Consider the following 15,196-nt stretch of genomic DNA (forward strand, 5'->3'; position numbering starts at 1 on the left):
TTATTCCTGCCATATTAATGTCCCTAGTAGGAACGAGGACAAAATTATTATCATCCTACCTCCCCAGTTCCCCCAGAGGGGCATAACCCAGGGGTGGCTAAACTGTGGCTCTCCAGATGTCCATGGACTACAATTCCCAGGGGCCCCTGCCATTGGCAGGGGCCCCTGGGAGTTGTAGTCCATGGACATCAGGAGAGTCGCAGTTTGGCCTTTCCCGGTGTAACCATTTCTTTTCTAAAGGAAGGTTTGGGAATCCAGCAGAGAATGAAGATCCATCCAATGGGAAGGAGAGGGGAGATTCTTGGTTGGGTCTTTCTTGCCTTCTGGCCTTGCTAGAAGGGTCACTGGATCTTTGTGATCTTTTGCATCTGACAAAATTGAGTTTTTGGCCATGGAGTCAACGCTAACTCATGGCCACCCTGTATGGTTTTCAAGGCAAGATACCTTGAGGAGGCATGTTCTGGCCTGCCTTTGCGTGGCAACCCTGGATTTCTTCTGTGGTCTCACATCTAAATATCAACCAGGGCTGAACTTGCTTAGCTTCCATGATCTGAGGAGATTGGGCTACCTATGCAGTCCCTGTAATTTCTCTCAGTCCTTCCCCCTTCTTTTTTCTAGGTGAGATTTCTGTTCAGCCTGTTTCCCCCTCCCTGCCCACAGAAGAGCCACAAAAAGCCGAATAGAGAGTTTATTGCTTTAGAAGCTGGCCGGACCATAGCCGGCCAGTTTTAAATTTTTTCCATCTCCCTCTCCCCCCCCCCACCTCCCGTTGTCCTTGTTCTTTACACTCCATACATTAATACAGTATTTACAAAAGAAAAAGGGTGTGTGGGGGCAATTGGCAAACAGTTTCTTCATCTCAACCACACAAATACAATTTTTTTGTTGTTTTCTTTAAAACACAAAGACACCAAGCACAGGGAGAGGGCGAAACCTTTGTTGTGGAGTAGGGAGGGGGTGTTTTGTACATAAGAGGGTCACACCAGAGCATGACAAGACAATATTGCACTTTGACAGGTTGGGGGGGGAGGTTCACTTGAGTCCATCTTTCCTGGGATCGGGTCACTTTGATGAAGGGATGACCTCTAGGACTGGATTTTTGGGGGTGGGGCAGCTCTTCATAGTTTTGGAATCTGGTCAGCATTAAAAGCATGGCCGTGAGGCTGAATTGGGGGTCGGGAGGAGTTGTCTCCGGAGTATCGGTGAAGTATGGAGCCGTTTGCAGGTCCTGGATGAACATAAATGTGCTGACTTGCTGCATTCAGACTTGAAACAGCCATGGACCACAAAATGTGGTGCACAGGTTGGCCATATGTGGAACAGGTGATGTTTACCAGCTCCAACTTGGGGAATACCTGGAGTTTTTTGGGGGTGGAGCCTGTGGAGGCAGAATTTGGGGAGGGGAGGGACTTTGGTAGGTCATAATGCCCAAGAGTCCATCTTCCAAAGTGGTCATTTACTCCAGGCAAACTGATTCTCCATTGTCTGAAGATGGGTTGTAATCTGGGGTGGGTGGGGTCTCCAGCTGCCACCTGGAGGTTGGCAACCTGAGGAATAATTGTACAACTCCAGGTGGTCTTAACCCTGTGGCAAGGGAAGTGCCATATAAAAGTTAGTTGGCAGTGTGTGTGTGTGTGTCTGTATGTGAAACAGCAGAAAGGTAGACTGCACTGAGCCTGTGCAGCACCACCCACTGGCCGATTCTCTTGCACAAAGCTGGTGCTGAATTGTACTGCCCATGAGAATGGTGGGATTTGTTTTTGAAGAAAGTCCCTTGGGAATCCCCCATCATGTACCAAGAAGTCTTGGGGCAGCCAAGAGGATTAGAAAGGTGAATGTAAAAAAGTAAACTTGCCCCCCAAATTCCCTAAGGCCTGGGATTTAACAGGCAGGGAAAAGGGTTTTTTCCCTCCTCGTGGACAGTTTAAGTGTTCGTGCTCAGCAGGCAGAGTAAAACTGACTCCCCTCCTTTCGACCGAGCTTCTTGGCCGCATCTCCTTGCCTGCTGTGGGCCTCCCACGCTTTCTTGCGCCAAAGCACCGTGATTCTTTGGATACAGGCAGCAGGGAGACATGCCGGGCTTTTCCGCACGCCCTGAATAATGCGCGGTCTCTCGGCTTTCAACTCGCACAATGACCCCGGCGGCTCAAGCGGATCGAAAGTGCATTGGGTGTGAGGGGAGGAAGTGGTGTTGGGGGGGGGGGCTTCGGGTTCTGGAGATGGTGGGGCATCCCAGCCCGGGGAGGGGAGGGGGCGTTCGACACAGCCTATGGAAGGAATAAAATCTTCCTAGAAAAATAGAGACATCCACAGGGGCGGCTCCGGGGGGCGCTAGATCCCCTTTCGCTTTGGCTCCGGAGTGTGTGTGTGTGTGTCTGTGCGGAGGGGTGGGCTCAGCTGCTCAGCAGCCCCTTCCCCTCCTTGGGGGGAGCCAGGCCGGCGGCGCCCGGCGTCCGCTTGGGCTCGGGCCGCTTGTAGGCGGGCGCGGCGGGCTCGAGGGCGTCGAGGGCGTCGGGGCTGAAGTCGCAGGCCTCGTTCTCGGAGCTGCACTCGCTCAGGTCGGTGATCTCCAGCTCGGAGTCGGAGGCGGCGTCCTCCTTGGGGCCCCGGCCGCCCGTGGGGCTCTGCGCCCGCCCGCCCAGCGCCTCCTTCTCCCGCCCGGCCGCCCCGGGCCCGCCGTCCCCGCCTCCGCCTCCGCCTCCTCCGCGCAGGGGCAGCGCCGAGGCCTGGGCGGGCAGGGCCAGGGAGAGGCGGGGCACGGTCCCGGCGCCCCCGGCCGCCGCCGCCGCCCGCTCGGTGCCATCTCCCGGCAGGAGGGAGAGCGGGGTGGGCAGCTGGGCCAGCGAGCCGGACAGGGGGCTCGGGTAGAAGTGGGGCGGGTAGAGGGAGGCCGGGAGCTTGGCGCTGTTCAGGGAGAAGGCGCTGGACAGGTAGGGGTTGAAGTTCCAGGGGTAGTCGGGGAAGGCGGCGGCGTTCCTGCCGTAGGGAGGCAGCAGGCCGGGCGGCTTCGTGTAGCCGGAGACGCCTGGAAGAAGAAGAACAAGATGAGAAAAGGGGACGGTCATCTTTTAAACACGTAGCAGGGGGTGGACAAACCATGGCCCTCCAGATGTCCATGGACTACAATTCCCATCAGCCCCTGCAAGCGAATGCAGGCAGGGGCTGATGGGAATTGTTGTCCATGGACATCTGGAGGGCCACAGTTCGCTCACCCTAGTGCATTCGAATCTGCTTTCCTCCCCCCAGTTGGGACTCCCCCCAGTGGCTTTAGGACATTGGTCTCCACTCCGTTTCCTCACTGCAGCCGGAGAGCTTTGGACGGGACCAAGCTCACCAGTTGAGCTTCGGCAAGCAGAAGCAGGGATTTGAACCCAGATCACTCAGCACATGTGAGAACCCATCAGTTGATCAACAACCCGTGCGCTTGCACTTCTCCTTGCAGGGTCCCCAGATGTGAGGGGAGGGAGTGGATTTCTACCCCGTGGGCCCAGAAGGTCTCCCAGTAGTATTTCTGTCCCCAGAAGGATGCCAGTCAAACTAACAGAACAGGACAGGGGACCTGTGAAAGGCCTGGCCTGGGCAATCAGCAGATGCTGATCAGTAAGCTTAGAATAGATAAAAGGAAGGCCTTCACATGTGGAACTCCCTGCTGCAGGAGCTGGTGGCAGCTATAAGCACAGACAGCCTCAAAAGGGGACTGCAGAAGCTTTTGGAGCAGAGGTCCATCCGTGGCTCTAAGTCACACGGAGCACTCTGTCCGGGGCATGGGTGCCCTGTACTCTTGGGGCTTGGGGGGGGGGCAACAGCGGGAGGGCTTTTGGAGTCCTGGTCCTGCTGGTGGACCTCCTGACGGACCCACCAACGTGTGACACAGGCTATCGGGCTGGATGGACCGTTGGCTTGATCCCACACGGCTTCTCTGATGTTCTTAAGGCTGCAATGTAGAAGGGGAGCACAAAAAACACGGGGGGGGGGGGGCTAATGACAGGCAGCAACTAGGGAAAATTCCCGGCTTTGACCAAGACCTTCCTAGTAGAAGTGGGTCTTTTTACTACTCAAAGGAGTCTCGAGGAAGGGAATCTCCTTCCCTTCCTCCTCCGACAACAGACACCCTGTGAGCTAGGTGGGGCTGAGAGAGCTCTGAGAGAACTGGGAGTGACCCAAGGTCACCCAGCTGGCTGCATGTGAAGGAATGGGGAATTGAACTGGTTCTCCAGATTAGAGTCCACCTCTGTTAACCACTGACTCCCAGCATGGCTGGAGGGGGAAGGAAGGAAAACTTGTTCTCACCAGATCCCAGGAAAGGGAAGGCAGCATCCAGGCGCAGCTTCTCTGTCTCTGACTGTCGCTCAAAGAGTGGGGCGCGGGTGGCGGGGTCCCCCAGGCGGGGGCTGGAAAAGAGGCTTTGCAGGGTCTGAGGGTGGGGGGAGAAAGAGGAGGATGAAAGGGGTACGCAGACCAACTATCCCACTGGTCGGCGGGCGGCCCCTGCAAAAGGGGAAGGCGGAGGGGAATGAAATCTGCTTGCAACGTGAGCCGCCATGCCTCGAAACAAATTTAAGTTCCTGAATTATCTCATTATTATGAAACAAAAATATACAGCAGACCAGGGGTGTCAGTGGGTGCTGTAGTACACACCAGGGGTAGCCAAATGATGATTTTCCAAATGTCCATGGACTACAGTTCCCATGAGCCCCTGCCAGCTGCCATGGTATAGGCCCAAACCTCTTGTTTTTAGCAAGTGGGCAGGCCCAGCTGGGGCTTCTGCTCAGTAAAGCTTCTGATTGGCCACTGGAGAGTTCATTGGCAGTGCAGAATTTTGAAAACGTTGCTTTGGCAGCCACTGTCACCACAGCGCAGGGATCTGAGGCAGACATTTTGTGGCTGCGCCCTCCACACAGTATTGAAATTCCAAAGATGCCCGCAAGCTCAAAAAGCTGGAGGCCCCTTACAGCAGAGGAACTCTAGTCCTCAGCTCAGGGCTGGTTCCCTTCCTGACAACACTACCACAAGTAGGCTTAGGATGCGAGAGAGGGGTTGTCCCCAGGCCTCCTAGGGAGCTTTGTAGCTATGTCAGGATTTGAACCCAGCCCTTTGGGCATCAGAGCAGGACTGGAACACTTGGAGGTGCACCGCAGATCCGGTATAGTGCAAAAGGCACTCTGCGCATGCTTTATGGCAGTTTGTTCTTTTAAAAGGGACTCCCCAGAATATATGACTTCATGCTACAACGTCTGTCCTTGTTTGAGTCTGGTGGTACTTTTAAGATCAGCTACAGATGCCAGTCCACAGGTGAGACCTGGGGACCCCCTGAAATTATAGCTCATCTTCAGGTGACAGATCAGTTCCCCTGGAGGAAATGGCTGCTTTGGAGGGGGGACCCCACTGAGGTCTCGCTCTGCCCCAAATCCTGCCCACTCCCGGCTCCACCCCCAAAGTCTCCAGGTATGTCCCAACCCAGAGCTGGCAACCCTAGGCCCCACCCGGTTGGCATAAGCTCTCTGAAGAAGTCTGCATGCACAGAGAAGCTGATCCATGGAGGAGTATCTCACTGGTCTTAAAGTGGCCACTGGACTCTGACTTGGTTCTGCTGACCCACACAGTGACACCCCCCACCCTCCGGGGCCTGTCGTGTGAAGAAGAGACACTTTAACCCAGCCCCGGACCAGGGGTGAGAGGGATCATCAAGGGATGGGGGACATGTCCCTGGGCACAGAGTCACAGGGAGGAGGGCTGGGAGGAGACGGAGGAGGAGAGGAGGACCCCCAGGCATGCACTTCCAACCCCCCTGCAAATCGGGACCCTGCCCTCTTTGGGACATACCTCTGGGGTGAGTGGGGCACAGTCGGGTCCGTGGCTGCCCCCGTTGAAGGGGTTCTGGGCCAGCAGGAAGGGCGAGTTGGCCGCCATGTCCAGGAGGGGGTAGTTCACCAAGACGACCTTACTGAAGTTGAACTTGTAGGTGAAGCGCTTGCCCTTGGTCTTGTGGAGGATCCGCTTGTTGTAGTAGTATCTGGACGACAGCAAAAGAGGGGAGGGGGAGATGAGCGTGGGCCCGGAGAGAGCAGCTCCCCACACCGGACAGGACGTGCCCAACGTTACGGTAGAGCAGGCTGCTGCAGCCGAGAAACAACAGCCACCATCCTGGCCTGGCGATTACGAAGGATGGCTGGGGTGTCAATTATAAATCAACCACATTGGGATTGTTTGTGCTATTTTTTAGAGCAGGGGTAGTCAAACTGCGGCCCTCCAGATGTCCATGGACCACAATTCCCAGAAGCCCCTGCCAGCGAATGCTGGCAGGGGCTTCTGGGAATTGTGGTCCATGGACATCTGGAGGGCCGCAGTTTGACTATCCCTGTTTTAGAGTCTCCTGTTAGATTTATGAGTTGTTGTGAACCGCCCTGCGCGCTCAGGGGAAGAGTGGCAAAGATAAATAAATGGGAAAGATAAATAAAACAAATGAATAAAATAATTCCAGTTCAGACCACTGGGCTCTCTTGCTGTCAGCTACTTCAACCCTGGCACCTGCGGACTCTGCCCCTCCCTCGGACAGCCGGTCGATGGTTGGGTTAAGAAAGGGGACCTGCCACCTCTGCGGAGAACCCACTTGAGGGGGGCCTTAAAAAATCCTTGTTGCTGTCAAGTCACATCTGATGTGTGGGGCTTTCAAGGCGAGATGTACAGTCAGGTTTGCCAGGTTTGCCTGCCTCTGCATAGCAACCTGGTGGTGACCTCCTGTCCGAGTGCTAATCCGAGCTGGCCCTGCTTAACTTCTGCGATCGGATGAGACCAGACCGCCCTGGGCCACTCAGGTCAGCGCAAGAGACAAGCGGAGGTGGTTTGGCGTTGCAGTTGGCTGCCTCTGCGTAGCAACCCTGCACTTTCTTGGTGGCCTCCCATCCAACAGCTAACCAGGACCGACCCTGCTTAGCTTCCAAGAGTTGACGAGACTGGACTAATCTGGGACATCCAAGGCTGGACAAAGACAAGCAGAGGTCGTTCGCCATTGCCTGCCTCTGCATAGCAACCCTGGATTTCCTGGGTGGTCTCTGTTGTGTACAGGGGACCGAACAAAAGGCCTGCAGTAGGATCAAGTAGACCTGGACTCCAACTGTTGCAACCACTGCAATAGCCAATCAGTTTAAAGCAGGGGTAGTCAAACTGCGGCCCTCCAGATGTCCATGGACTACAATTCCCATGAGCCCCTGCCAGCATTCGCTGGCAGGGGCTCCTGGGAATTGTAGTCCATGGACATCTGGAGGGCCGCAGTTTGACTACCCCTGCATTAAAGTAATCAAGGGGTATGAGCCAATGGCTTGTTGTCCTGGCCAGCCTCGTTATTCTCACTCTATATATATGTTGGGATCATAGGGGGGAGGGTTAGCAGAGTGAAGTCTTGGTGCTGCTTGTACCGTGTACGTCCACAATTAAAGAGAGCTGCAACGGTTCCAGTGTTCTGTCGTTCCTGGACCCACCTATTTTACACTGGCGACGAAGGTCGGATTGCGACACTAGCAAGCCACTCTAGTAAGCAATCTGTGGCTGGAATCATTGCAGAGGAGGAGCCCCGATATCCGAGGAAGGACAATCCGCCACTGCTGCCCGAGGAAGGATAAAGCTGCTAAATTATGGTGGTCCAGACCCCTACCTTCCCAGGGGGGACTCTTCGCCAGCTGAACGACCTCGCACTTGGTGCCCGGGGATGAGACCGTCTGACAGGTTGCGAGTGTCCTGCATAGTGCAGGGGGTTGGACTAGATGACCCATGAGGTCCCTTCCAACTCTCCGTTTCCATGATTCTATGACTGGCTGAACGAGCTGCCAGAGAGCAGACTCAGTCAAGCAGGAACCAACATGGCCACTCAGGGTCGCCTGGAGCATTTGGACTTGAGCCAGCTGGCCAAATTCATTCAGATGTTGAAGTTCCATTTCCTGGCCAACAACATCACGGAACAAGAAGGCCAGTGCAACACATTCCTGAGTATTTGTGAGTTAGCCACGTTCGAGGTTGCCCGGGACCTGACTGCGCCCACCAGCTTCAAGACCATCACGTTCACTGACCTGATCGCCCAGCTAGATGACTGCCTGAGTCTGAAGTCCAGCATTGTCACCAGCCACCACGTCTTCTACAAGAATGTCGAGAGGGAAGGTGAGACCGTAGCCGAGTTTGTGGCTGCCCTGAGGAGTGCCACGTGGTTCTGTAATTTCAACAATGCCGAGGAAAGGCTGCGGGGCTGCCTGCTCTGCAGCCTCCGAGGTGAGCACACGCAGCGCCACCTCCTCGCCAAGGGAGACCCCAACTTCAAAACCGTCCTCAAGGAAGCCCTGTCTGCTGAAGCCTGAGCCATGAGGGAGATGCATGGCCACAGCCCTCATGCTCAGCACCGTCCACGAGCAACAGTAGTCAATTATAAGGCCGTCTCTTCCCCGGAGACCAGCAAGGACAATGACCAAGTCCAGGCCTCTTGACACTGTCAATCTGCTCCACGTGCCTTCACCAGCTGCAGAGGCCCACATGTGCACCACTCATGCAAGCTCCAGACGTGTGGGAAGAAAGGGCACATCAGAAGGTGTGCTGCTTAGTGGGGGCTACTGGGTGTCTTGGCCCCTCAGGCAGCCTCAGTTCCTCTGCCTTGGACTATGGGAGGAAGGAGGGGAAAACACTGTTCCAGCAAGGGTACACAGTATAGTCCTGTCCAGCATTGATGATGGCCCCACAGCCAACAACAACCATCGCCACACTCCACCATGCTGGCTCTCCGCGTGGAGCTAAAGATCAAGATGGAGGTCATAATCGAGGAATGCCCATGCGAGATGGAGCTTGACACAGGATCAACACACTCAATGATTTCAAGCACCATGCTCCGGTGCATCTGCCCGAATGGCCATCTGCCTCTACACCCCCTGCTGATTGAGGTAAAGGACTATCTGGGCACGGAGATCCCAGTACTGGGCATTGGAGACTTTCACGTGTCTTTCAAGACCTTCTCCAGATGCCTGTGGCTAGTCGTGGTCAAGGGAAACACACCAGCCTCCTCAGCCTTGAGTGGCTGAAGCCCCTGGGAGTCCTGATCACGGACGTCAACAGGCAACAGACCACTGCCCTGTCAGATGTCTGTAAGGAATTTCCAGCAGTCTTTGATTGGTCCCTGGGGCACTGCACCCGCCCGCTGGTCTCCCTTGCCCTTGACCCACAAGTCGCTCTAATTCGGCTCAAGGCAAGGTGCGTACCCTTCGCACTCAAGCCGTAGACTGATGTGGAACTGGACAAGCTCATTAAACAGGTGTCCTCCCACTGGGAAATGCCTATTGTCTTTGAAGCACCACCCAGGGAAGCCCATCGGACACGCTGATGCCCTCAGCTGCTTTCCACTGCCCAACCTTAGAGAAGATCCTGCTCCTTCCGCAAGCATCCTTCCGATAGACTCACTGCCACAGCCTTCGCTCCACAAACATTGCCGCACATGCCATGAAGGACCGTCTCCTCTCCCGTGTCCTCAGCTGCATGTGGAGGGGATGGCCAAGCGGTAAGCAAGACTCAGATTTTACTTCTTTCGCAGCCCAATGGACAGAGCTCTCAGCTCACAAGGGCCGCCTACTGTGGGGTCACCGAGTGGTGGTTCCACTCAAACGTCGCCGGCCAATTCTGCAAGTGCTGCAAGAGGGCCACCCGGGAATCGTGCCAATGAAGGCATCGGTCAGGAGGTGGAAGCCTGAGTCCACCCGTGCCATCCCTCCCAGGAGTGGCTCTCACTGTGAATATATATCTTGGGATCTTAGGGCGGCTTATCAGAGCGAAGTCTTGGTCCTGCTTGTATCATGTATGTTCATTTATTTACATATGGTTCACAATTAAAGAGAGCTGCAATGATTCCAGTTTCTTGTGGTTATTGAACCCACATATTTTACAATCTCCGATCCAAGCGCTAGCTCTGGTTAGCTTGTGAGATCTGACAAGATCAGCCTAGCCTGGGCTATCCAGATCAGGGCCAGTGGAATCACACCAAATCATAAAATCATGAACAAACAATTAGAAGAAGAGTTGGTTTCTATACTGCACTTTTCATTGCCCAAGGGAGTTTCTAAGCGGCTTCCAGTCGCCTTCCCTTCCTCTTCCCACAACAGACGCCCTGTGAGGGAGGTGGGGCTGAGAGAGCTCTGGCAAAGCTGTGAGATCAGCTCTATCAACGCTGTGACTAGGCCAAGGTCACCCAGGGTGGGGGGCTTAATGGTCAGGATCAGCTGGCTACAGTCAAGGTGCATAATAGCTGAGATTGGATACAGGCCGTAATCACTTCCTGGTAATTAACCCATGCATTTTCTCTTTCCCTATAGCAGGGGTGGCCAAAAGGGACTCTCCGGATGTCCGTGGACTACAGTTCCCATGGACATCTGGAGGGCCACAGTTTGACTACACCTGCTATAGGTAATGCTTGAGGAGATTCTGTTTCACTATATCTGACAAACTGTGCTTGCACACAAAATTTTATCCCTTGAATGAAACTCTGTGGGACTCCAACGGTTCTGCACCTACAGAGCGACATGGCCACCCCCCTGAATCTACCTCCCCAAGGAGGGTTAGGACAGGGGGACATAGAAGTGACCCCTGCTAAGAAGACCTTTGCCGATGAAGTCCCTAGCCCAAAATAGAAATTCTGCATAAAGCCCAATTCTGAGTCCAATGAAATGGTACAAATGAAACAAATTAGCCCGTGTTTTATTCTTTCCCCTAATTTTCCCTGTTTCTGTTAACAAGAGTAACCTCTGGAATAGCCCTAAAGCTCTACCCCCAGATTCTTGAAAGCCCCCCCCAGACACACCCAAAATTTCTGAGATATATCCAGGGGCAAGCCTCTCTTTCTGTTCTGTGTTGATCTCTGCCCAGGGCTAGAAACTTGTATCCCCCCCCCCCACACACACACACACCCCAGATCCACACAAAACTGATTTCTGCCAGTACCACATTCCGAATGGTACCTTCTAGATCAGTGGTTCCCAACCTTTTTATCACTGGGGACCGGTCAACGTTTGACAATTTTACTGAGACCCGGGGGGGGTAGTGTTTTGCCGAGGGACGTTGCCGCCGCCTGAGCCCCTGCTCCACTTGCTTTTATGCCGGTGCCCCTGGCTTCCCACTGTGGGCGCTGCCAGCAGCAGCTGCACAGTGCCATGCTGAGAGGGAGCCCCAGCCATGGCGGCCGCTGGAGAGCACCAAAGGTGAGCTGGTGGCAGAGTGACAGGGCAGCCAGGGAGGAGGACGAGGAGGAGCCACGGCCCGGTACCAACTGATCCAGACTGGTCCCGGTCTCCGGACCGGGGGTTGGGGATCACTGTTCTAGATGGTTTGGATGTAGCCTCTTGTGGCGCAGAGTGGTAAGGCAGCTGACATGCAGTCTGAAGCTCTGCCCATGAGGCTGGGAGTTCGATCCCAGCAGCCGGCTCAAGGTTGACTCAGCCTTCCATCCTTCCGAGGTCGGTAAAATGAGTACCCAGCTTGCTGGGGGGTAAACGGTCATGACTGGGGAAGGCACTGGCAAACCACCCCGTATTGAGTCTGCCATGAAAACGCTGGAGGGCGTCACCCCAAGGGTCAGACATGACTCGGTGCTTGCACAGGGGATACCTTCACCTTTATCTTTAGATAGTTTGGTTTAATAATGGATGGGAGAACAAAAAGAAATATTGCTTGTTGCCGTGACTCAAACAGGGAGCAGCATGAAAAGTTTGTGGACTCTTCAAGACACTGCAGAAAACCTCTCCCCTCCCCATCAAGTCACAGCTTATTTACGGCGAATCCATAACGTTTTCCAAGGCAGAAGGTGGTTTGCCATTGCCTACCTCTGCGTAGTGATCCTCAGTAGGGAAACTCCTGGAGATCCTGGGGAACAGAGGGACCTCAGCAGAGGAAAAGGCTGTGGGGTCCACCCTCCTAAGAAGCCATTTTTTCCAGGGGAATTGATTTTTATCACCTGGGGAACGGACCCTGCCTGATCTAACTAATCTCTATGTCCTGGAGATCTTGAGGCCCCAGCTGGAGGGTGGCAACCTTAGACGTTACAGCGCTGGAGCTGATCCTGTGTCGCAATACCCCACAAAGCTTTTGGTTTTGAATTTCTACCCTGCTCCATCCTGAGAACTTTGGACCGATGGAAAGAGTAATGAAGAAGATCAGTTTCTCATGGTGGCCGTTTTGCTCCTGGATGCTCAGTGGCCTTCAGTTCTCGAGAGCCTTCGCTTACCTCTGGCTAGACATCCCTCCCCCCAAACACTTTTTATTTATTATTTCTGAGCTAGCCCAGTGCCTTTGACTGTCTAACTCAGGGGTGGGCAAACTGTGGCCCTCCAGATGTCCGTGGACTACAATTCCCATGAGCCCCTGCCAGCAAATGCTGGCAGGGGCTCATGGGAATTGTAGTCCACGGACATCTGGAGGGCCACAGTTTGCCCACCCCTGGTCTAACTACTGCATCCAGAATGAACAGGAAGGCGTCCCCATGAGGTTCTCAAGGTGTTCTGGTTTTGCTCGCTGCCAGAGTGAAACGCCCAATTTAAACAACTGCAGCAATCACCTGGCCTGGCCCCCTCAAGGGGATCGGGTTCGAGGTGCTGCACAGGCCCCTCTTTGCTGCACTCCAGGGTCCTTTGGGGGAGGCTAGTTCTCTGGGGGTGAGGTGACTGTCTCTTTTGCAAGTGCAATGGAACCGGGTTGTTCTGTCTGGTGAAAAATAAAATGTCTTTTTTGTTTTCAAAAAAAAGAATACCAGTTTGGAGAATTAAAATCAAGTTGAAGTAATTAGACGCTGCTGCTGAAGGCCTGGGCCCAGGTGTGTTTTTATGTCTGGGCCCATTTCTAATAGATAAAGAAACACAATGTCAATCATGGCTTTCATGTGTGGAACGGCTCAGTTGTAATCGGCAGGTGAGGATGAGAGGTCCGGCTGAAAAATGGGCTAGAAAAATAACATGATTAAGAACTCCAGGTAGCGATGGGGGAAGCAGAAAGCCTCGATTTCGTCGTATCTGAGACAGGCGAGTATTTTCACTCAATGTGTTTACTCCTCAGTGGAGTTTCCATCAAGCTTTGCAGGGGGGTTCATTCGCACAGACGTTGCCCCTGCCAAAAACGGCCTTTCTAAAAGAAACCAAAAATCTCCCAGAACTCTGTGCTCCTCCTGAACAGCAGACACCGTTGCAAAAATATATAAATGTATCCCTGTATTTTCGGCCCTGCCTGTCTCCCCAAAGCAGCTTTGGTGGCCCCCCTCTTTCCTGATTTACCCAGCTCACCCACCCTCATGCTGCTGATATTTAAAATATTCTGGGGAAGGGCATTGGTGGGGTTGAGGAGAAAGATGTGGGGTGGAGAAAACTGGGGGGGGGGGTAGTGGTAAGGGAGTGAAAGCAAATCCGTTTGGAAAGGCCAAATCTCTCTGCATCGGTTTGCCAAACTGACTGATTTCTTCCAACCTTGCTCTCCTGTGGTTCCCACCAAATGCTTGCAACACAAACTCCACAGGGTCTTCCCAACTGATGGGAAGCTCTGAGGGGTCTCCTGCTGGATCTGCTGCTCACATCAACACCAGAAGCGGCCTTATGCTGCACCCGTTGCTCTGTCAAGATCAGCATTGTCTGCTCAGACTGGCAGCCACGCTCCAGGGTCCCAGCTGGCGTTACATGTTAACTGCAGCCTGGTCCTTTTAACTGGAGAGGCCCAGGATTGAACCCAGGATATTCTGCATGCCAAGCAGGGGCTCCATCTCTGATCCTCTTCACTGGAGAAGCTGAGGATCAAACCTGGGCTCTTCTGGATTCTAAGCAGTGGCTCTGTCTTTGATCCTTTTCACTGGAGAAGCTGAAGATTGAACCTGGGACGTCCTGCATGCCAAGCAGGGGCTCTGTCTCTAATCCATTTCCATGGAGATGCCGGGGATCGAACCTGGGGCCTTCTCCATAGCAAGCTGATGCTCTGCCATTGAGCTACATACCTTCCATTTAGTGATTTAAGAGCCAACCTGCCCTTACAGGGCAGTACCTCCTATAAGCACAGCTCAGTGTCTTCTTGGCAACATCCCCCAGCACCCCGATCTTCTTTCCCCCCTCTGTTACTCTTCTCCCTGCCCTCCCTATCCAGCCTTGGGGAGAGCCATGGGGCTTGTAGGGCAACTACAGAATTTATTTACTGGGCAGCGCGGAGCTGAAATCCCCGGCCGAGTTAATAGGCACCATCAATAGCACTTAGCTCCTCATAAATATTAATTAGGGAGGCGGAATCTCAAGTGGCCAGAAGGGAGCAGTTAATTAATAAGCAATAACAAATATCCCTGTCGATCAATTATGGGGGACTGGCGGCTGGAGACAGCGGGCAAGGGTGGCGGAGCTCTCGTGAGGTCTGAGGGGGGTGGGGCGAAGGATAGGCAGCAGGATAGCCCCCCCCTGCTCCTAAACTCCCCCAAATATTTATGTAACCAGGCAGTCCAAGATACACTCCGGTCTGCAATTCCCGAAGACCATCTATGACAGGGGTAGTCAAACTGCGGCCCTCCAGATGTCCATGGACTACAATCCCCAGGAGCCCCCTGCCAGCGTTCGCTGGCAGGGGGCTCCTGGGAATTGTAGTCCATGGACATCTGGAGGGCCGCAGTTTGACTACCCCTGATCTATGAGGTCTGCTATTTTCAGATCGACGCCACGGTTGCGGCTCAGGGAGCGTGGCAGCAGCGAAGCACATTGTTTTGAATGTCTGCAGTGTAAGGAGGCCAAGGGAAAGTAGACCAGTCCACTTAGGCACCAGAGAGATGAGTTTTGCCTAGAGACTTCCGTTAGGCAGCGTTAAATGCTGTCAAGTCGCTTCCAACCTTTGTCAAGCGAATGGATGAATGACCTCCAAAGCGTCCTTGTGTTCACGGGACCCTCGTGGCTTCCTTGATGGAGTCTGCGCCTATCCTGCTGGGTCTTCCACTTTTCCTGTGGCCCTCTGACTTTTCCTGGCAGGACTGCCTTTTCCAGGAATCCCTTGGGTCTCCTGGCTTCCTGTGAGCTTTCTAACACTTTAGTCACCGAACTTTGAATGGTTTCCAGGCCAGCAAATACTCCTCTTTTTTCTTTTGCTTTTTTTAGAAGCTAAATTCCTTGTTCAAGCCATGAGAGTTTACGCAGCCTGGGACGGGACATCTTCTCTAATATGGTACAGCCGG

At 53.9% G+C, this 15,196-nt stretch overlaps 1 protein-coding gene across 2 annotated transcripts in view; it reads right to left on the reverse strand.

Moving 5' to 3' along the window:
• Nucleotides 1–762: 762 nt before the first annotated feature.
• ERFL (ETS repressor factor like) overlaps nt 763–15,196 on the reverse strand; it is an 87,241-nt gene continuing 72,807 nt past the window's right edge. For both annotated transcript variants that reach the window (XM_077336736.1, XM_077336735.1), the window contains exons 4-6: nt 5,824–6,013; nt 4,291–4,414; nt 763–3,025 (exon numbers count right to left, since the gene is read on the reverse strand). In XM_077336736.1, coding sequence (XP_077192851.1) covers nt 2,394–3,025; nt 4,291–4,414; nt 5,824–6,013 — 946 coding nt within the window. In that variant the 3' untranslated portion in view covers nt 763–2,393. The remainder of the gene's footprint in view (nt 3,026–4,290; nt 4,415–5,823; nt 6,014–15,196) is intronic.

This window comes from Paroedura picta, chromosome 5, assembly GCF_049243985.1.
Source record: "Paroedura picta isolate Pp20150507F chromosome 5, Ppicta_v3.0, whole genome shotgun sequence".
In the NCBI taxonomy this organism is placed as follows: Eukaryota; Metazoa; Chordata; class Lepidosauria; order Squamata; family Gekkonidae; genus Paroedura; species Paroedura picta.